This window comes from Sinocyclocheilus rhinocerous, unplaced genomic scaffold (assembly GCF_001515625.1).
Source record: "Sinocyclocheilus rhinocerous isolate Xijiao unplaced genomic scaffold, SAMN03320098_v1.1 scaffold1584, whole genome shotgun sequence".
In the NCBI taxonomy this organism is placed as follows: Eukaryota; Metazoa; Chordata; class Actinopteri; order Cypriniformes; family Cyprinidae; genus Sinocyclocheilus; species Sinocyclocheilus rhinocerous.
In genome coordinates this window covers 179,636-203,022 of record NW_015641037.1, presented here as the reverse complement: position 1 = coordinate 203,022, position 23,387 = coordinate 179,636, and the positions used below count along the sequence as shown (strand labels likewise).

General features: G+C 35.3%; 2 protein-coding genes across 5 annotated transcripts; both read right to left on the bottom strand.

Moving 5' to 3' along the window:
* Positions 1 to 872: 872 nt before the first annotated feature.
* LOC107754245 (signal transducer and activator of transcription 1-alpha/beta-like) lies at positions 873 to 17,470 on the bottom strand. Of its 4 annotated transcripts, XM_016570614.1 has the most exons (25): positions 17,317 to 17,470; positions 15,952 to 16,096; positions 14,825 to 14,975; positions 14,582 to 14,677; positions 14,269 to 14,358; positions 14,106 to 14,184; positions 12,361 to 12,452; positions 12,110 to 12,261; positions 10,922 to 11,080; positions 10,751 to 10,843; positions 10,590 to 10,649; positions 10,378 to 10,401; positions 10,193 to 10,280; positions 10,047 to 10,088; positions 9,192 to 9,275; positions 9,001 to 9,099; positions 7,594 to 7,729; positions 7,446 to 7,501; positions 7,239 to 7,330; positions 5,812 to 5,951; positions 5,432 to 5,620; positions 5,276 to 5,351; positions 4,022 to 4,091; positions 2,724 to 2,756; positions 873 to 2,638 (listed from the first exon to the last, which is right to left on the bottom strand). In XM_016570614.1, the coding sequence occupies exons 2-25, from the start codon at positions 16,077 to 16,079 to the stop codon at positions 2,615 to 2,617; spliced, it is 2,253 nt and encodes a 750-aa protein (XP_016426100.1). In that variant the 5' UTR covers positions 16,080 to 16,096; positions 17,317 to 17,470; the 3' UTR covers positions 873 to 2,614. The 4 variants fall into 4 exon arrangements, with proteins under 4 accessions (XP_016426100.1, XP_016426102.1, XP_016426103.1 ...); XM_016570616.1 differs by lacking the exon at positions 4,022 to 4,091; XM_016570617.1 differs by lacking the exons at positions 2,724 to 2,756; positions 4,022 to 4,091.
* Positions 17,471 to 19,107: 1,637 nt separating this feature from the next.
* Positions 19,108 to 23,013, bottom strand: LOC107754254 (growth/differentiation factor 8-like). Its single transcript, XM_016570627.1, has 3 exons — positions 22,590 to 23,013; positions 21,007 to 21,377; positions 19,108 to 19,647 (listed from the first exon to the last, which is right to left on the bottom strand). The coding sequence occupies exons 1-3, from the start codon at positions 22,954 to 22,956 to the stop codon at positions 19,279 to 19,281; spliced, it is 1,107 nt and encodes a 368-aa protein (XP_016426113.1). The 5' UTR covers positions 22,957 to 23,013; the 3' UTR covers positions 19,108 to 19,278.
* Between the last annotated feature and the right edge of the window lie 374 nt (positions 23,014 to 23,387).

Sequence of the window (23,387 nt, the reverse complement as noted above, 5' to 3'; positions counted from 1 at the left end):
TATTGTTAACAAATTGAAACTTTTTGTAAATTGTTACAAAGATTACTTCAAAGTACTAGAAAGACCATTTTCCACCTGTTTCGTTCATTGTACTACAAAATTTCCTGTATTTCATACCTATATAATTTATAGTAAGTTTCCATTTATTAACACCTAACATTAGTTAAGCATCATGAAATTAATTTTAAGCACTAGAAGGACCATTTTCGTACCTGCCCGTTCAATGTACTAGAGGGATTTCCTGTATTTGATAGCCATCTACCTAACTAATGTTAACAAATTGAAATTTATTCTAAATTGTAACCAAAATTACCTTTTCATTGTACTACAGGAACTTCCTGTATTTTTGAACAGGAACGTTTTTCAATACTTAAGCATAATGGAAATCTTATGGCAGTTGCTTAATGAATAATTATGTGGAAAACCAACACAAGTAACATCCAAACTGGGTTGCAGTGTCACCTTTGGTTCTTCTGCAAGATATTTAAATCCAGGATGTGAAACTGGATTTGTTGTGTGATTTAGTTTAGCGATCATATGGAAAAAGAACCAAGCAAAAAATTAATTTTCTGTTTTATTCTCAGTACATGGTGAAATGACAAGTAAGATTGAAAGTCGAATATAAACAAACAAAAATGCACTGGAATTAACGCTGACTGCTATGGTCAAAATGCAGTCTAAACATGTCCCGTCAGTTGTGTAATTTGGTGAAGTAACTTCATAACTTTCCGCACGTTGTATGCGGAAAAGCACATTGATTGTTCTAATGTACAGTACGGACGACAAAGAGGCGCGCGTATACTTGGAAAAACCTCCAAAGCTAAGTCGAGCTCAACTATGTGAATATTTTCTAGTAGGACACTGTTGTTAAAGTATTGTAAATGTGTTTTGTAATGTGTGTGTGTGTGTGGATGTACACAATTAACTGTGGACAATTTGTTATTTATTGGAAAAAAATTTAAGCAACTCAACCAAGAGACTCAACAGTACAAACAAAAGTAGGTCACTGATCGTATCCAACTTTGTTCGTTAACCTTGTCATATTTTACTCCATTTTTGTTGCATTGTGTAATTTCTTGTTTTTGCGGAGAAAGCTGTTACGAATTTTTTCTGCATTTGTTTATTACTGCTATGAATGTATTGCGTTGTTGTTGTTGTGATATTTCCTTTTAATTTGCTTTTATTATTTAACTATGCTATGCTGTAGATGTTCTAGATTTGTTTGAATTTAATGTCAAAGCTGATCAATATATTCCACACAAGAAATACTAGATAAAAACAATAAAGACTTTGAACATACATAGCTTTTGATATTTATTTTTCTTATCTTGTAGCTGTACATCCATCAGACAGATATCCATTCAATGGATATCTCAAAGATGTCATTTTTTGCCATTTTAAAACATTTTTGCAACGTTTTTTCAACATTTATATGTTTATCTGTTTTTAACAACGTTTTCACACATTCGTACACAATACCTTTTCTTTCGGTAATGTGGGGTTTGCGTATTGTCGGTCTGTGCCGAAAGTTTCTAAGGTGCAGATGTTTAAGTCATTCCAAACAAGATGGATTCTCACAGTAATAACTTTCTATCATGTCCAAAACAAATAAGACAAAAACAAATATTGCTCTGTAATTAAACACAGCAGTACAATCCAGTGCAAACGTGAGAAATGACAACATTAAGTGCATTAATTGAACATAACACTAATAGAGCACCAGCAAGTTAAGGAAAATCTCAAGAAAACTGGTCATTTTTTTTTCACATATTTAGAAACGTGTTTGGAAAGTAAACACCTAACATCTTAAAAGGTTTAGTCAGACCTGAACTCCTGCATGTCATAGTTCTTTCTGGATGAATCTTTGGAGTGTTTTATCCCAAAACCAAACAGAAGAAACAAAGAAAAGAAAGCCTATTTTAGGACCAGTTTTGTTGAGGACCATTGCGTTTTGTTTTTGTTCGTTCACATTATTTTCATAATGTATTTTTATTACTGTAATACAGTAATTTTGTTATTACAGTTAAATTCCTGTACTACAATAATTTATTCTGATTTGAATACAAAAATCCAAGGCAGTATGACATATACTGCTCTTATGTAATGTTTTAGAATTAAAAGTTTTGTCACATTAATTTAAATAAAATATTTGATTGCATTACAGTAAATGTTAAACTCTTAAAAAAATCTTATTAGTCCTAAAAATAGGTTTAATTTTCTTTACAGAAAATAAGATTTTGTGAAATTTATCCAGCTAGCTTTTTTGTTCACTTTCTCCTCCGTTTCTATTACTTGGCATCTAAGAAAATGAAGTGCTATACTAAATGAAGTGCTATTCATTCACAACTTCACTGTCTAAAAAGTTTTCGAGAATGAGTGCTGTGGTAACAGTAGCATTACTATGGGGGTTAATTCGATCTGTTTGGTAGTCTTTGTGCTACAGTTGACAGCGTATACAGTGTTTTTCAAATAACGTTATAATGAAAAAGAGAGGACAACTAAACCCAATGGCTATACCTGGACTAGATGTTCCTCTTTCATTTGCATTATAGAAAAAACACAGAATGAAGGAAACATTTCTATTTTTTCTGCATCATCTGTCCTTTCAGGTCACTTACGAGAGACTTAAGTCTGAGGGCTGTGAAAAAAACACAAAAAAACAGTATCAGAATCTATTTAAATTGAATATTTATATATACATAGGAATAATAATAGTACTCTACCTCAAAATTTAACGAATCGGTGACATATCGGTTCTAAAATAAAGAGAAATGGAGAATAAGTGCTGTTAATATTGTAAGTATTCCTTTAAATGCTATTGTAACTGTTAGGGGTGTAACGGTACATGCATTCGTCCCGAACCGTCACGGTACGGACGTCACGGTTCGGTTCATGCAGTCAGACGACGAATACAGTCAGTCACAGGCGATCAATCCAAATCCAATGCAACGCTAACCGTCACAACGGGAAAGAGCAGAAGAAGAGACGATCTACGCACCAACCCAAAACAAGAACCGGTTTTTAGTTTTATTTTGGCCGATCTTATTCCAGAATTGCACACAAACTGCATTGCAATCATTTCCCAAAATGTAATTTGTGTGGAATTTTTATGAGGTCTATAACGAGGAGAAAATACTGTATCAGGCAGATCAAGCTCACTGTTCGCGATGCTCATAATTTGCTGTAAAGTTGCTTTGCAACGATTTGTATCGTGAAAAGCGCTATACAAATAAACTTGAATTGAATATAATGCATTTTAAAGTAGTGTTTATATGTGCAACTGCTTTGTTTACAGCGGTAACCAAGGAAACGCTGTATCGCTGCTGTTCCATAAGCGCCACCTGCTGTCAGAGAATAAATCTGCATTTTCATTCAGTCCGTCTGCTGTTTTTGTTTTGTGCAGACGTCTTATGTAGCATAATTTCACAAATCTAAAGTCAGCTCTGTAAAGAGGAGAAAATACTGTATCAGGCAGATCAAGCTCACTGTTCGCGATGCTCAAAATATAGGAAGACAAATATGTGGGGGTTTATATGATTGTATCTCTGAGAAGAGCTGACCATCTTCAGAAATGGCATTTTCTTTTCCTTTTACCTCCATATAATTCTACCATGCTACAATCCATCACGCTCCCTAAGGTTGCAAAACTCTGGACTTTTGGTAGTACCTAGGATAGCAAAGTCCACTAAAGGAGGTAGAGCTTTTTCACATTTGGCTCCCAAACTCTGGCTGTTTTTGTTTTGTGCAGACGTCTTATGTAGCATAATTTCACAAATCTAAAGTCAGCCCATTCTGTTTTTGCTTTAAATCTTGAAATTATACAATCTAATTCAAATCAAAAACAACTGCTCATGCTAAATGTATGTAGCACTACTGTCTTTTCAAAATAAAATTAAAAAAAACATTTCCTGTTGTACCGAACTCATATCGAACCATGACCCCAAAACTGAGGTACGTACCAAACCATGATTTCTGTGTACCGTTACACCCCTAGTAAATGTATAATTATAATTTTTCATACCATGCGCTCCAGCTCGCCGTAAACCTCAGGCGACATTGGCATGAGTGTGTCGTTATAGTCTTGTGGCTGCCTAAAATTATTTAAAAGCAGTTATTTTTGCAGTCCTGTTTGGTAGCAGAGGAATTACATTTTAAAATGAATGGAAGGGATTCATTTATGTGCTGTTTTTTTTTTTTTTACTTAATCGGAATGGTTTGAAATTTGGCAAAGGTTTTGGAGCTTGCTATGTGAACACAAAAAAAATAAATAAACATGGACATGATTTAAAAGGGTAAACAGTCCTGAAAAAAGCAGTCAAACTTATGGTGTGTGGCTGTGTGCACACCAACACCGAATTTAATTATTTGTACGAGTAGATTACATACAAAGTTGATGCAAAGATGCAAATAAATGCAAATTCGCATCGGGCAGCGAGAATGATGCGAATTGGGTGACGCGATATTCGCAATATTTGCCTCAATCGCACCTTCCACGCAAATTGACAAATTTCAACTTGAGCAGGAAATTCGCATTATGCGCTGTCACATATCCAATCAGTGAAGAGCTTATTGACACATCTGGTTTGAGACATCTAAGTGTGCCAGAAAATGGAAGAGCATACGTGATGTTTTTATTCGTGCAAGTGACACGAAAAATATTCTGCGAGTAATCTAGAGTGATAACGCAATGCAAATGTTCGCTTCGCTTTGTGTGCACACACCATTATACTGTTTGCAATCAAAAACTACCACATTAGAAATGAATGGGAAGCTAATTTCATCTAGTGGAAATGTTTGGAACTGCGCCCAAACACAATCTTACTGAAAGCTAATTTTTTGTGATATCGACCTCAAATTTGGAACACAAATTGCTTAGGTTTGGCTTTGATTTTCATGCAGTTTTAGAGTAAAACATATTTTGGAAAATATATATATTTCACATAAAATATTAAAATTGTATTTTGTATATTTTTCATAATAAACTTCTTGAACTTTTTTTTACTTTCACTTTTTTTTTTTTTTCACTTTAGCAATAATCTGACAGGTTTCTTCTTTAAACAGTGGCCAAACGTAAGTCTGCTCCAAAGCATTCAAGGTTTACAACACTTTTCAGGTCTATACAGGTAATAAATGGATCATAACTATTCCATAAATATAATTTAATCCCATAAAATGTCCTAAAATACAAAATATTAAGTAAAAAACATCGAACTAAAATATAGTATATTAATTTGACCACTATGCAAGCAGCATCAGAGGGTTAACATTGACTTACATTTCAGAGATGGAAATGAGAGTGGTGCTTATGTATCCCTCATGTGACTTCTTATCCACATCCATTGGTTCTTGCTCTGGATAAACAAAAGTATATCTTTGTATATACATTTTTTTATAAATTTATTCATGTTTTACATGGTTGTGTGTTTCTTACTGTCGGTAGGTTTGGAGTAGTATTTTTTGAAGGCCTCGTCTTTGGGTATACTGGGATATAGGAAGCGCAGAGGGTTTTCTGGGACGTTGTCGGCCGCCATCACGCGATAATTGCGAATGATATCAGGAAGTGAGACGGCAGAGAGTTCCTTCTTCGTGTAGGGCTCCACTGAGCGAATCTGTGGCTCTTCTAAACAAACACAACACCAAACCTATGTAATGGGCATTACATTTGCAAAACAGATTTGATTTGAAGCCAAAGTTTAAGTGAAACCCACATCCAAACCCAAATTAGCTGTTTTTTGATGTTTTGATATCAAGACCGGATACATTTGTTTTAATTAGTCCTTTATTGTTCCACAGAGTGAAGGAACGTCTCACCGTTTGCGTCGTGTTCAACCCAGCTGAATGTGATGGCTCCATCACGGTTGCTCTCACTGAAGCGCAACAGAAATGTCCCGGAAGCTTTGTCATGTAGCAGAGCTTTAGTTCGGTCCTTGGTCACAAAGCCCATTATACAGCTGCGAAAGATAGACAGGGTTAACGTAGAATTCCATTGTGCAAGTCTATTACTATAAACACAATTTTTGGCATCTTTTTACACTTTAAAACTTTAGACACAACCAAATTTTAAAATGTGTTTATATATTTATTTAAAAATAAATCTAGGAAAATGATTTCCTATGGTAATGAACAATTGCCACAGATTCTGTCAATTGTGTTATTTATTTATTTAAATTGTGTTTGTATTTATTTAACCTAGAATTAATTCGTTTATTTAAACCAGAATGATCCTAAAGATATCTTTATGTATTTTTGTTGTTGTTTATGCATAAATGTAATCATTTTGTGACACCTATTTTACTATTATTTATGTACTATTTTCATTTTTATTAATATTTTGAATTAATTTTTATTTTTACATTTTCCGTTTTCATTTAAATTTTTAGTCATTTTGTTTTATGCTTTTGTCAGTTGTATTCATTTTTGTTCTTTTTAGATATAACTACTTAGGCTTAATTTAGTTTTACTTCAGTTTAATTTTTATTTATTTCTAGTTAGTAATTTTAGGGCTTCAACTTAAACATATTTCAGTTATTTGCCATGGCAACATTACTAATTTTCATTTAAAGTTTTCCATCTTATATTGACAGTTTTGTTGTGTTTCATTTTGTTATGTGCTTTACCGCTTTTGTTATTTTTATTAGGTTTTTTTTTAATATTTATATTTCTATTCATTTATTTTTATTTCAGTTTTAGTTTTTATTTCCAGTTATTAATTTGAGTACTTTAGCTTAAACGTATTAAAAAATAGTTTTTGTTAAAGGTGGGGTAAACGATTTTTCAAAAACGCTTTAGAAAACTGATTCGGCCGACTAGCAAAACAAACTTGTAGCCAATCAGCAGTAAGGGGCGTGTCTACTCATGATGTGGAGGAGAGAGCGTTCAGTGCACCGCGCCACTCGCGTGCGGTGTAGACACGGTGTAACATTGGTTTTGCTTGGTTTCACAGAACTAATCGTAGCCTGGGTTGCGTACGTATGTGCAGGGCGGAGCTATCAAAATAGGGGAGAGACCCTTTTGGGGTAGGGGCGTGTTTGTTTTGGTGATTTCAAATGTCAACATTGGCTACCAGAAATCGCTTACCCCACCTTTAACGACAATAACCCTGGTATGTGAAATGGCAGCTGTCCAAAATGGTCAGACAGACCAAGGTGGTCCAGGTGATCAACCATCTAGACCAGCTAGAACCATATAAGATGTTGTTCCTAGCTGGATTTTTATAATTCAAACATCTGGTTTCTTACCCATCGTCCCACAGACTCAGCAGGTGTCTCTTTATTAAGTCCAAAATTCCTTCAATCCACAGCCAGAAGGTGAAGTTCTTCTCACTGCCAGACTACATCAAACACAAGTCTCAAATCAAATCACTACTAAACAAACAGCGGGAACTTGGAAATTTCGACTTAATGGGTAAACTGATCAGTAAAATAAAAAATCTTGTATAGGCCAACCTTGCAGAATCTATTCCATGGAATCTGAGCTTCAGGATCCATCACCGCTTTAGGTCCTGTGGGCCCAAGTTTGAACGCTTGTGCATTTAGTTAATCTGTTCCAAGAGAATCAGTTGCACTCAGTGTGAAGTAAGTGTATCATACTTACCAAGGAGTTTGGTACCCAGCATGTTTAACTGCTCTTGATTAAGACCCCTTTTGGTGATGGAGGAGAACTGCCAGCTCAGCACCTCCTCTAGATGCCCCCACGTGGCTGAAGGAGGAGTCACGAAGAACGAAAGGTTCTGGAGAACAAACAATCAAAGAAAATGGAAGTTCAAGGCAAGTCAGAACCTGTGGAAAAGCCTCCAGACATCTATTTTGTGATGCATGTAGAGCTTATATCTATTACTAAACCATTAGTGTTGAAGAGGACTTAATTTTGAACTTCACTTTTATTTTTATATTTTCACTTTTTTTATTTAAGATTGTTAAATATGTGCTTTTGTCATTTTTATTAGTTCTTGTTCTTTTTCAAATATTTCTATTAAAGTTTAATTTATTTTTAATTTCAGTTTTAGTTTTTATTTACTTCCAGTTAACAATGTTATTGTTCAACTTAAAACATATTTTTTCCGGTGTTTGCCAAGGCAACGCTTCCAAGTTTTTTATCTGATATTTATATCTTTAGTTTTCATTTCATTTTATTTCATTACATTTTTAGAGATGGTGTTATTTTATTTTTTCATATTTGTTCTTTTCAAAACATTTCTATTTAGGTTTCATTTATGTTTATTTCTGTTATTTGCCATATCTAATTTATCATTTAGTTGAAGTTTTTCATCTAATATTTATATCTTCATTGTCATTTTGGTAAAATAATTAGTTTCTATGTGCTTTTGTCATTTTTATTTGTATTTATTTATGTATCATCATTATTATTATTGTTATTTAAATATTACTATTTTGGTTTAATTTATTTTTGTTTTAGTTCAGGTGTTTTCCCCCAGTTAGTAATTTTAGTGCTTTACTTTAAACTTGTGTTTATTTAGGTTTAATTTATTTTATTTCAGTTTTAGTTTTAGTTCAGTTTTGCTTTATTTCCAGTTAGTAATTTTTGTGTTTCAACTTAAAATTATTTCAGTTATCTGCCATTTCACGCATCTTTCATGTAATCTTTATATTTTCATTTTAGTAAAATTCTTAGTATTTTTATGAGCTTTTGTCATTTTTATTTTTGTTTATTTTATTTTTGTTATCGTTGTTTTTGTTATTTTTAAATATTACTACTTAGGTTTAATTTATTTTTAACTTAGGTTTTTCTTTTTCCCAGTTAGTAATTTTAGTGCTTTATTTTAAAATTGTGTTTTTAAAACATTTCTATTTAGGTTTAATTTATTTTATTACAGTCTTACTTTATTTCCAGTTAGTGCTTCATCTTAAACCTATGCCAATTATTTGCCAAGGCCACCGTTCTAATTTTTCAAGTTTATAATCTAATATTTATTTTCAGTTGAGTTTTAGTTTCCTTTTCAGCCGTGTCATGTACGTAACATTAGTGTGGAAGAGGACTTACCTTTGGCTCAGAAGTCAGCATGTTGTACCACATGATGGAGGCCCATCCACTGGGGAGCTGACTGACGTTGGAGATCACAACTATGGGCAGAGACGTGGCCTGAAGATGGAGAGAGAGAAGAAAGTAGATGATGATCATGATTTGGTGCTGTTTATGTTTTTAAACTCGGTTGTTCTGAAGAATCGTCTGACCTCAAAGTTCATGACCATTCCTGACCAGCAGAGCTCAGCCTCAAAGGTGATGGAGTGAAGTTCCTCCGTGACGATCAGAGGGCCCTGCCGAACATTCAAGAAAGAATTTAGCCAAAAATGGCAGTTTGAGCTGTTGTTCTACCAAGTTTAAAGCTTGACTATGCAGAAGCTGAAAAGTGAAGAAGAGCTAAACCAAGAGGGAATTGCATTTCTGCTTGTTTCTTACACTAAATGATTATATGACTTCAGAAGACTAGGACAACTGAACACAAGAGTTATGGACTACTTTCTCGATCATTTTTATGTGATTTCTGGAGTTTTTTTATGTTCCACATAAAAACGAAAGTCATGCAGCTTTGGAGCAACATGAGGGTGAGTAAATGATGACAGAATTTACCTTTTTTTAACAATTTAATGACAAGAAACAAGAAATGTGTACTTTTATTCTGCAAGGATGCATTAAATTGATCAAAAGTGACAGTAAAGACATTTATTCTATTTTAAATAAATGTTGCTGAACTTTCTATTTATCAAACTATTCTGAAAAAAACAATTTCCACAAAAATACTAGGCAGCACAATTGATAATAATAATAATAAATGTTTCTTGAGCAGCAAATCAGTGTATTAGAATGATTTCTGAAGGATCATGTGAAACTGAAGACTGGAATAATGATGCTGAAAATTCAGCTTTGCATCACAGGAATAAATTACATTTTACAATATCCAAATAGAAAATATTTATTTCAAATTGTAATAATATTTCACAATATTACTGTTTTTACTGTATTTTTATCAAAAAAATGCAGTCTTGGAGAGCAGAAGTGAGCTTTTTTCAAAAACATTTTGAACTCACCTCACTTGTTCTGTTTCCGGTAACTTTCTTCTCTTTCAGTTGCTGTGAAGTAAAAAGAATTGTGTTACTGTTACTTACTATTTGACTAAATTATGACTTTAAACTGGAGCTACACTATAATTGGCTATTTCTTCTTTTCATTTTACCAGATGACGGAATTCTGCTGCCATCCCATTGGATTCCTCCATGTTCATCACCTTCATGGCCGTTCCCAAGATGTTGAACATGCGAAACCTAAAACAGGAGCAATACTAAGTAAGTGGAATTTCAATTTTTAGGGTAATTGCCCCTTTAAAATAGTATGCGAATAAGGAAATTATGTAGGACACACCCTTTACGTTTCTCACCGATATCCCTGAAAGGTGAAAAGAGACACGTTAACACAATGAAATGCATCTTGGAGTGTTTTTTTTTTATGCATGCTAAGCTAAAAATGCTAACCACACAAGTGAATCATTACACATGTATGCTAAATGACTAGCTAATTTAGAGACGAAAAAAATCCCTGATTTACGGTTGAGTCAGAGTATGTACAACACGTACTTGTCGAATTGCACCTTCACCCGAACAGTGTGGTTGAATTCCTGAAGTTTTATGAGCAGCCTGGAGCACAGAAATAATGTGATTCATCATTCATCAACTGAATATTATCCACCCTTTAAATCCAGAGAAATGCGAATCCTCTGCTGTGTGTTTACAGTTACCGTAATTTGAGGGTGAACAGAACACCCGTCTTCAGCACCAAAGGTCTTTGCAGTTGGGTCGGCATGCATGGCTGTCGCTCGACTACCAAGGAGCTGACAAAATAGACAAAAAGAATTCATTGTCAGTGACTCCTTTCAGCAGTGGTGTATCAAGCAAAGTAGGTTTCTTACTTTGTGATGAGATTTTTGAGGTTCAACATGATCCTGTCGTCCAAAGTGCTTTTGCTGAGGGTGATGGGATCGTTGTCGTATGTGAATTTCTGCTCCAGCTCCAGAAGTTTCTTGAGCTGCTGCCTGAGCTGAAGCAGAGATTCTCCTAGAGAAGTAAACCTTAGGGGGAAAACAAACACAACACAAAAATATATGATTTAAATGTGATTTTCTAGAGCCTAAAAGTGTGATTTAGCAAAATTATCAATATTTATATACTGTGAAAATATTTACTATTGTGAATATTTCTGTGTAGTTTTGCAAGCAGAAAAGGTCTCTAAAATTTTGTGGACAAACAAGTCTATTGTCAGTGGGGTTACAAAATTATCAATATTTATATACTGTCAATATATTTAATATTATCAATATTTCCCTGAAATTTTGCAGACAGAAAATTTCCATAAATTTTTTTGAGCAAAACAATTCAATAGTGTAGCAAAATTGTCACGAATTTACTATTTTTCTGTAAAATTTTGCAAGCAGAAAGGGTCGGTAAAATTTTGTTCGCAAAAAAACCCCCAATCCATTGTCTGCGGTCAATAGTCTAGCAAAATGATCAATATTTAAATATTGTCAAAATATTTGTATACTGTCAATATTTCCGTAAAATTTTGCAGGTAGAAAAGGTTTATAAAATTTTGCGAACAAAAAAGGCCCAATGTCAGCAGTGTAGCGAAATTATAACTATTTACATATTGCCAAAAATTTCGCAAGCAAAAAAGGTCGATAAGAATCGAACAAAGCAGCTTTCTAACTTGAACCCGTGCAAAATCTTTCGAAATTCCAGATTGTGTGAATTCCTATAGAAAAGACTAGATTTTGCTAAAAAATATGTAAACCATTGGTATTCGCAATCATCTGTACAAAAACAATGTAGAAAAATACATATTGTACAGTCAAAATTCAGAATTAAATATAACTATGAGCAATACAAATTAGCTTTGACAGTATTTGAAGATCTTGAAACTATTAAATTTGGTTGTCATGACATCTTGTAAATATGATAATTTTCGTTCGTTTTCCAGAGAATCATGGGCTATTTTATAACAGCAAAAAAAATGTAATGTATTGCTAGTATTACTATTACTACTCAAAAAAATGTATGGTTAGAAGGAAATCATAAATTAATTTGTGGTTTGTGTTTGTTACCAGTTCTGCAGCTGGTCCAAGCAGACATTGGTTAGTCCACCGATGCAAGCCATCTGTTGACGGTGCCTCCATTCAGCCAGTTCTGTTGAGATTAGCTCAAAGACCACCGGATCCGTATTGTTTAACACCTCTGACATCTGACTGATCACTTTCTACAGGGACACAAACAAGGTTGAAAGTAACTGCTTCTCTTCGCTAACCAATTAGCATTACAGAACAGGAAAAATCTGATGGATCACCAATGTTCTCACCATTCTTGTGTCGTTGAGTTTCATAAACATGGCATGGATAGTCAGTCTCTCACGGTTCAGGTCTTCCTTTGAAATGGTTCCATTCAGTTCCTCTATTGAACAGATGAAAGCAAGTTTCGGTATTTGTCAAAAAAAGAAAAAATAGCTAGTTCTGACCTAAGGTGCAGTTATATTTACCATTGTTTTCACCAAATTTTCACAAGCAAAATAAGCAATACTGAATTTTAGTACTTGACAAAAAAACAGCTATTTCTGACTTGGGTGCATCAGATTACCATTGTTTGGAGAATTTTCACAAAATAAGCAATACTGGATTTCTGTACTTTTTGATTAATTAGCTAGTTCTGACCTAAGATGCAGTTACACTTACCATTGCTTAATTTTCACAAGTGAAATAACAACACTGAGTTTCGGTACTTGCCGAAAAAAACTTGTTCTGACTTGCGTCACATATACTGATGTTTGACAAAATTTCGAGAGCGAAATAAGCAATACAGAGTTTCTTTATTTTTCAAATAAATAGCTAGTTCTGACCATACTGTAGGCGTGTCAAATTTACTGTCGTTTGACAAATTTTCGTGAGTGAAATAAGCAATACTTAGTTTCAGTACTTGCCGAAAAAACTAGCTAGTTCTGATTTAAGGTGAGGTGACATTTACCATTGTTCAACAAATTTTCACAAGCAAAATAAGCAGTATTGAGTTTCAGTACTTGTTCAGAATAATAGCTATTTCTGACTAAAGGTTCAGTCATATTTACTGTTGGTTTGGCGAATTGTCGCAAGCGAAAGAAGCAATACTGAACTTCAGTATTTGACGAAAAAATTGCTACTTCTAAATTACGGTGCAACACATTACCATTGTTTGGTGAATTTTCACGACATAAGCAATACTGATTTTCTATACTTTTTGAATAATTAGCTAGTTCTGACCTAAGATGCGGTTACATGTGACGTTGCAAGCGAAATAAGCAACAAGTTTCAGTACTTGCTGAAAACAATTGCTAGTTCTGACTTGAGTTGCGTCACATTTACCGATTTTTGACAAATTTTCGAGAGCAAAATAAGCAATACTGAGTTTCTATATTTTTCAAATAAATAGCTATTTACTGTCGTTTGACAAATTTTCGTGAGTGAAATAAGCAATACTTAGTTTCAGTACTTGCCGAAAAAAATAGCTAGTTCTGACTTAAGATGAGGTGACATTTACCATTGTTCAACAAATTTTCACAAGCGAAATAAGCAGTAATGAGTTTTGGTACTAAATGTGCAGTCATATCCGTTGTTTGGCAAATTTTCGCGAGCGAATTTCAGTACCTGACAAAAAGTTACTTCTGACTTGAGGTGCGTCACATTAGCTAGTTTGGTGAATTTTCACAAAATAAGTAATACTGAGTTTCTATAGCCTACTTTTCGAATAATTTGCTAGTTCTGAAACTTACCATTGTTCCATTTTTTCAATTCGCAATAATGAGTTTCGGTACTTCAGTTCTGACATAAGGTACATCACATTTACCAATGTTTGACAAATTTTCGAGAGCGAAATAAGCAATACTTTGAGTTTCTATACTTTTCAAATAAATAGCTATTTCTGACCGAAGATGCAGTCACACTTACTGTTGTTCAACGAATTTTCGCGCTCGAAATAAGCAATACATAAATTTAGCTGAAATTTCAGTAATATGGCCACACATTTAATGAAAAGTTGTTTTTTGACTACAAATAAGGCATTTTTTAATCCTGTTACCTCTGCTTTGTAGAGTTTTGCTCTTGAAGTCGTATTCGTCTTGCTGGTCTTCTAGATTTTTGATAGTCTGCTCTGTGTCCTGAAGGGAAATTTGAAAAAGATGTTTTACACAACTTTTCTATGAGAATTAGACATAGAATGCGATAGTTTTTGTGTACATCACCTGTACTTTCATCTTTATGTCTTTCACCCTTCCATCCATTTCTCGATGTTTCTCCACGATCATGTCATTTTGGGTGCTTTCGGTTCGATTCTGTAATGAAATACTAATTACTAACTTCATGTCATTATGTGGAAAAGAGCAGCTTGGACAATATTGTGAAATATCTCTTTGTGTTTTACAGATGTGCGATGTGCGATAAATTGTTTGTGGTTGAACTATTATTTTAAAATGATTTAGATAAAGATTTAAATGGCATATTCAACTTCACGGTTTAGTGTTGGAAATCAGTGGTTGTCATTTATTCATTCCTGACCTCTGACACTTGGGCAGCGGCCAGAATCTTCCTTTCCTCGCTAAGGTTCCTACTGATGATCATCGCCATGGAAACAGGATTGTCTTGGAAGAGGCTCTGAAACACAAGGTTTGTGTTAACTCAGAACCTCAACTGTTTGCATGTTGCAACTTGTTTTTCTGATCTGTTAATTGCCTAATGATTCAGAGGCTGCGACACACATGCTAAAAGGAAATGATTGTGTAGCCAGTTGCAGACAGGCACCTGCAAGTTCCTCTTGATCTTGCGGATGTTGTGCTGGTTCAGGAAGTCTTTCTCCATCGCGAAGCGGCTGTGTTGGTGATCCAACTGGGTCAAAAGATCATGAAACCTCACGGTGGCCAGAGACTCATTCTCCACATTAGCAACATGGTCCCTTTAAGAGAACAAAGGACAGATGATTCACATCAAATGAAGCTGAAACTGGTTTGAATTCTATTTTTAACATAATTCCTATATTTGTGCCTACATAACGCCTCTTTTATCGGGAAGATAAATTTAATAAGTAATAAAAAATGGCAATAAAAACTATTTATTTATGTTGCACTGATTCTTATTTGTCTTATTGAACAACTAATACTGTAGAATTTGCCTTTCTGTTGCCCTCACTAGCTCTGGACAACCCATGATGCCGTTTATATGATGTTACCGCAGGTTAATTGTGTGCAGAATATATTGTTTTTCTGGAAGATGTCATATTTGAAGTAAGTTCATCTGAAGTTAGTTTATTAACATCATGTGATCTCAACATGAAGGCCTTATTTACAATAAACAGTTATTTTGCTTTTTTGGTAAAGAGTAGATGTCTTTACCTGTAAAAATAAATAAATATTAATTAAAATAAAAATGTAAAAATAATAATAATTAATAATACTATTTTGATTTTTTTTACTTTAAAAAATATGCACATTTAAAAGGTATTCATTAATATTTGTAAATAATATTATTTTTACATGTTCATATTAATATTCTAATTGAATTTAAAAATAAGAATGCACATTAAACATATTAATATTCTCATATTCTCATATTTTATCAAATATTTTTTTAAAACATGCACCTTAAAAAGTATTCATTCATATTTTCATGTTTAAATATTAAAAATAGAATTAATATGCTAATATTATTATTCCAGTTACCCTTAAAAATGTTAATGCACATTTAAAAAAATATTTCTTACAATTTTCATATTTTAATAATATATTAATCATTTCAATTAATATTAACTTTTTAACTTCAAAATAAAGACTGTTAAGAATCAACAGGTTGCTTAGTTTAGCATTATTATACTTGCAAAAGGTTGTGGTTATGTGTTTGACACAGTTGTAAAGATGTAAAATGGTGGTCCGCACCAGTCGTGGCTTTCTATCCAGCTGCTGAGGTACTGCCGGATGGCCATTGGAAAGCTGTCATCGTACAGCTGGTCGACCTGTTCTAAAAACTTTGAATCCAGTTGTTGAAGCTCCAACCACTGACTCATTTCTGCAACTCTGTGGGCTGGGAGTTACAATACATGACAAATTATGGTTGATAAAAAACAGGCCAGTTTTTTTTTTTGTTTTTTTTTTTACAAAAATCACATTAAAAGCAGACAAAGCTGATTTCAACAGAGCAAAGCATTTCTCTGCAAGATGTAAGATAATGAGATTTCTATCTCGAATGAATGGCTCATTACATCTTGAGAGTTGTTTGTGTGGTGTGTTTTTCTAACCTAGTAGCTACTTACATTTTCTAAAATTTTTGTGTAAAACTGTGTATATTATTATTATTATTATTATTATTATTAAAAATGCACACATTTTTATTGTATGGCAAAGTCTGTAGTGAATGTAGGTGTTTTGTGCTTTAAGACAACGAGATATTTAAAATCTTTCATTATTGTTATGAAAATGTTTTCATAGTTTTAGTTTACAGTAGGCATAATTAAAACCAGGACAATAAGAATAACAGAAGTTTGAATATGTATGCTTACTTACATTAAAACAGAACATTAGATTGCGTTACAAGCCAATTATGATACCTTTATTTTATTAATGTATAAGATATTAAAGCAGAAACAACCATCGTTAACTTGTAATTGAACATTAAATTAGTAATGTCAAAAAGACTGTACATAATATTTATTTTATTTTTTATGCTTAACAACAATGTGCGAGTGCGTGCACATGTGTAGAGTATGATTTGGAGGTATTGTTTTTGTATAAATATGTTTTAAGTCTTTATATAAATACAATACACGTCTACTGTTTCTTCATTCAGACAGCTAGGTAAACGTGGTGGGTGCATGTGTGTGGCTTTTTTAATACTTAAAATTTGTTCAGCAAGTTTGATCTTTCAGTCTGAATTGGAATCAATAATAACAATGCTATATTGATCGATGTTGTTGTTGTTGTTGTTTTTTTATTATTATTATTAATATTATTAGATATAACAGAATTCATGAACACATGATATTGTTTTGCCTGCATTCATGAGGGCCACATGTAAACTGCAGAAGAGTTTACATATGACCTTATTATATATATAAAGGCCTTTTATGTTTTCCATTGCGTTCTTACTAGTAAAAATCCTCTAATAACATGTGAGATCTAATTATTACATGTATTCTTTATAAGGATAATATCACGCATTAATCAAACGTGAGATCAAAACTTCCTGTAAAATTTCACGCAGAAAAAAATGAACGCGGAAATTAAAGTTATTATTTTGTTACTCACCTCCAAACGTTATCCGAATCCGGTAAAAGTACGAATCCACGGATATATTTAATTTGTCTTCCACAGCAGCAGAATAACGCGGAAGAACAGGCCAGTTCCCTGTTATTGGCGATTTGTTATTGATTTCCCAGTAGTTCTGCGCGAGGAGCGTGTGTGCGTGTGTGTGTGTATGTTTGAGCGACAGCTGGGTGAACCAATCAGCGAGCCACATTTTGTTTGTTACGTATGCACTAGCCAATCAGCGCATCTGGGGGTCGTTTATGACGCAAGGTGGAATTTTGGACCAGACGTTATAACGCAGCCCACGTGATTTATAAGAAACTGAAAGTCTGAAACTGCGTAGTAGACTAGAGAAAGGTGCTTATTTCATCACCGCGTAAAAACTGTGGGAGAAATGCATGTTATGATCTCTTTTTGTAATTTGTTATAAGAAAGTAATTTGTTTTAAGAGTAAAATGATGGCATAAGTGACAGGCCTATAGGAATAGATGTGGACATAGGGTCAATTAAGGTGAAGACGCATAATTGGCAACTTATTGATTGCAGTGTGTGTATTATTGCAACTAATGCATTTTGTCCTGCCTTTTAAATGTTGGCAAGCATTTTTTTTTGGTTATTTTATTTTATATACTACATAAACATTTAGTGCAACTAACCATATATCGTGCATAGTTAGGACAGCATATAAATAAATACTTTTTAACGTTTTTTATTTGATTTGCTGTCCTAACTATGCACCATACACACACATATATATATATATATATATATATAAACACACACACATTAATATTTATGTACATATATATCCAATATATATAATCAACTATACAACCTCCCTAACTGTTACTATTGAATCACACAGCTAAATGATATGCACAAACCTTTTTGAAAAATCAAATTAAGACATTTATAAGTGCACTCATTGTCCTGGGGACAGACTTCTACTGTTGTTGCCCCACAGGGCCTCCATCCCACTGGGGAGCCCTCCAGAGAACAAAATAACAGAAGAGAGGCGTTAGCTTCCATGGAATATGGGTTTGTTGCTTTTGAGCTCCATAATGTGCTCCACATGCTTGGAATGGTGTCAGTGGTGTCACTCTGTTAAGGGTTACAAAGGGACAACACTGAAGAGGTCCTTTAAGGACACACGAAAACAACTCAGAGACATCAATAACAGGCATTTTACTTGGTGCATCAGATCAAAACTACAACATGATTTTGAACCGTAGAATCTATACAATTAATTCCATGTTTTAAAAAACATCTCTATGCTCATCTCTAGCCTATGACATTATGTAGGCTAACTAGTGAATTGGCAATTTAATCAGTGTTTTTTGACAAGAAACAAAAGATGCAGGCTTTTGGGTAGTTGACATGTTCCAGCAATGTCTAAAAAGCATGTAAAGATTATTTGTAAATGTAAAAATTATGACCAGTTACAGCAATAACAGAGTTATCTTATCCCTATTATATGTCAACTACCCATATGCTATGAAACTGCAGAATTCCTAAAGTCTATTGTTTGGACGTCATGTTGAGTGAGTTTCTGGGTCTGTGTTCCTGTTTTTGGGTCACTGGGGGATAAGTGACTTTATATAAATAATCAACTATACAACCCACTTTGACATTAATTTAAAACTTAAAGTACTTTTTGCAGTTTTTACATTCTGCTATCAAGCTGGTAAAGCCCATCAGGTCATCTCTGTGCTCAAATGCATTCACAGAGGAAGGCTTATACCTTCATAAACAAAGAAAGCCTTGTCACCTTGGTACTATTGTCATTGTGTGCAAAAGTCGATGAGAACGAACTAAAAGAATTGGATAAGTTGGTTTGTTGGGATCCTGGTGTGGTCAATTGTTTTAGCAGGAACTATTTTGTCAGGGACAAGGTAAAGTTTATTTTCACTTCCCCTCTGGTCCAGAGTAGTGAGGGCTTGCTGTCGTAGCTACTCAAGAAGCTCAAGAGCAGCCACAAAGGTCCACTACCATTGAAGGGATTTTTCCGTAGATTATCTGCTCACGGTCATTGAAATACAGCATGTTTATGGGTGACATCTTGGTGGGCGTGCAGCAGGGGCCTACGCTTCCCCGAGGGTTGGCCTTGTTGACGATGTGACTGTGGGGGTACTTCTGCACACATTCACCGGAGCAGTAATTGGCCTTGTAACGCTTGGGAGCAATTATCCAGTCCCAACCGAATTCCTCGAAGTCAACGGTGAGTGGATACCGGCAGCAACGTGACTCGGTGGAATGCTCATCGCAATCGAGGCCGGTGTCCCGTCTGGACCGCTTGCCAGTGTCTGATATTTTCACCTCCAGGAAGGGTTGCTGGAAGGGCGGACGTAGGAACAATTAGCTAAGTCATGGTCAATGAAGTTCAAAAGTGCAATTAAGAACATACTTGATATTAATTGCTATACACCCCAAACAAACCTTACCAATCAAATCTATGTTCAAGCATATAATGGCTCTTTGTGGATTTTGAACGTACCTTGTAAGACAAACCCGTAAGACCTCATCTTCAGAACACAAGCCGGCATTGTAGTCTACTCTACCAGGATCAGGAAACAGTCCTCCATAAAATACGCTGCACACATCTGAATATTTGGGTTGAAGTGTTCTGGAACAGTGTTGTAAATACAACTTAACCACTGATTTCTAGTCATGTCCTCTTTTGGAAGGCCAAACAAAGTAGTTTCGCTTTCACAACGACATTGTTAAAATAGTCCATGTGACGGAAGAGCAGAAATTGTTGAATAAAGTCATTTTTGTTTTGTTTGCGCACAAAAAGTATTCTTGTAGCTTCATAAAATCAAAGTCCCTTTAAGACAAGTTATGTCACTCGGCGGCCATCTTTGAAACACCTCTCGGGCATGCAAGTGCAGCTCCTATCACTTTGTATGGGGAAACATCAAATTCTACAAAACTGCTCAGTAAACTTGCGATTAAATTTCATATTTGAAATCACCAAAGAAATCTCATAACAACTGTATAACAACATAAATGTTGTTTCTTTTGCTCAAATAGCATTATAAAAAGCTTATTATTCAGGCACAGCCAGTGCGCATGCGCAGTCCTGAGCACACATCTCAGAATGCTGATTGTTTCTATAGCAACCGGGACTTCTAACGGCAGCTGCAGTGACGCTCTGACTTTACAGATTAGCGATGGGCTCTTTCATTCAGAAGGCGGGGCTTCCTGCGATTGAGTGGCCATATTGAGTGTTGCATTTTTCCCCATTCAAAACTATACGAGTGACACGTCTTGGGTATTCTATAGTCTTTGATAAAATTAAGTTTGAACCCCTGATGTCACAGGGACTATTCTAACGATGTCCTTACTTCCTTTCTGGGCCTTAAACATGTCAGTTACATTGCTGTCTATGTAGAGTCAAAAAGCTCTTGGATTTCATCAAGAATGTCTTAATTTGTGTTACGAAGATGAACGAAGGTCTTACGGGTTTGGAACGACATGAGGGTGAGTAATTAATGACAGAAATTTCATTTTTGGGTGAACTATCCCTTTAATTAGTTGGTTCAGGTGTGTATGATCAGGGTTGGAGCTACACTTTCATAAATCTTTGGCAGATCTGTTAATCAAAGTTTGTCCAGCATTTGACAAGCCAAATATACTTTGTTGACTCCTAAAGAAGCATGGACCTAAGTACCAATGCATGCACTGACTTACCAGTCCTTCTTCTCCAGATTCTGCGGAGGTCACAGCCAGATCGTTTCCATTTGCATCAAAGGCCTTGATTTCTATCCCAAAGTGACTCTCAGGCTGTTTGAGCCACAACTGCAACAGCTGCTTCATGTTGATGTGCTGCCAGGAGTTTGTCCGGGCGTTCACGTCAATTTTTTGTGCTCGTATTCTTGAGTGGTTGCTCCCTTCAGACAAAGACCTCAGGTGAGATATCTGGATGAAGACTGTGGTTGGCTCCTCAGCTGGTCGGAGGTAGATCCAGAGCAGGGCTTTGAGGATGCTGTTAGGCATAATCTTTGGGCTCAGTGAGAACATGCAACACTTTGGCATTCCCTCAAGATGGGTGAAGGCTTGAGCTGCGAGGTATAAAGTTTACTAAGACCATGTATACCTTTTTCATCTTACACTCTCAGAAAATAAAATGTGCAAAAATTGTACCTTTAGGGCAGGGTTCCTCAAATCCGTCCTGGAGGGCCACTGCCCTGCAGAGTTTAGCTCAAACCCTGATCAAACTTACTTACCTGTGATTTTCTAGAGATCCTGAAGACCTTGATGAGCTTGCTTGGGTGTGTTTGATTAAGGTTGGAGCTAAACTCTGCAGGGCATTGGCCCTCCAGGGCAAGATTTGAGGAAGCCTGCTTCTGTACAAGAACTTGTTACCAGGTCAGTACCCTTAAAGGGACAACTTAGCAGCTTATTTACCCCTAAAGGTTCACAGTAGTACCTTAAGGGTACATGTTACTACTCTAATGTACTAGTATGCACCTTTCAAAGGTAGATAAGGTTCAAAGTTGTCCCTTTAAGAGTACAACAGCCCCACTGACAAGATGTTGCACCATCCCTAAACAATAGGCAACTCTGCTCCTGGGACCACTGTCCTGCAGATTTTAGTTCCAACCCTAAAAAAACGGATCACTTGAAAATTCCAGGTAGGTATGTTTTATTAGTACATTTGGAACAAAAATCTGAGGGACAGAGGCCCTCCAGGGGCGGAGTTGCCCATCCCTGCAAAAGTTTATGTCAAAATCCTATTGTTGTTAGAGTTACTGCTACAAAATTTTAATTCTCCAATCAGTATAAGAACCTTTATTAATCTTTCTTTACTCTCTTTTTCTGCTGACACAGTTGGAAAATATAAATCACCACAGTTTGATGTAACATTTATGGAGTAACTACTGTATTTTGGCAGAAACTAAGGTTTCCATTGAAAGTCTTTGAAAAGAGCCCTTATTTTCACAGGCCAAATGTGCTTTGTATGTTTCCTCTTGGTGCTCAGCTTTGCGTAAAACAAGGTTTGTTGCCTTTGGCCATCTTCCAACAACAGCTGAATGAATGAACCATAGTCGGTTCATAGTCAACCATTTCAGACCCTCAAATGTATTTGGACACTTAAGCCACACTTCAAAAACTATGAATGTCATTGCATTCAATAATAATATAACAAACAAAGTAGCATCTGCAACTGATGGTCGAACTTTCACAGAAGTAACTTGACATACATTCTAAGTGTGACTTTTGAGTCCACACGTTTGTGGTCACTATATATTGCAGTGCATCTTGGTACTTACTTTCTGTGGCCATGGTAATGATGGTCTCACTGCTGCCTTGTTCCTCATCCTCACTAATGCCTCCGTTTTGGTCATACTGATCCAGGAGCTCCTGCAGTGGAGGTGCCTTGGGTAAGAGTAGCTTGACCGTGTCTCTGCTGATATTCGGAGCTTGTTCTAGATGCAGGATGCTCAAAATCTGAGACTTAATGGAGTGCAGGCGCATGAGTTTACTCTGCTGTCTAAACTGACAGGTCGTGCATTGGCCGTTGTCTTCTCCAGGTGTCACAAATGCTTGCAATGTTGTTGTTGTTGCTGCTGTTGAGCTCAAGCTCTGACTGTGAGACCCCAACACACTCCAAAAGCTCAGATAAAGAAGGATAAACATGTTTTCTGATGCGTCTTTGCAGACGTTTACGCATTTGGGAACGGACGGCCTTTATGCAATCTCTCCAAACAGCACTGGACAGATGTTCAGCCTCCCAGGCAGTTTTATACTTATGATTCCCTGCTGTTAGATATCGTATGATTGGTGGGATTGATAGGAACAAGTCCAGATGAGACAGCACAGAGAGGTTCAGGTTTTTAGTTTTGATTTGAGGATTTATCATATAAACTTAATTATAATATAGATAATAGATAATTCGTTATAGATCATTCATAATTATCGATTCAATTCTGATGCACCCAAGTACAATTGGGAGGGTGTTCTGAGTGTTCTTTTTAGAATGTTTGGTTAAAGCTAAAAGATTACGTTCTCTCGTGCGAACTCATTCGGGAGTGGTGACTTTCCACGTATTCCCAACTTCTGAGCCTGCT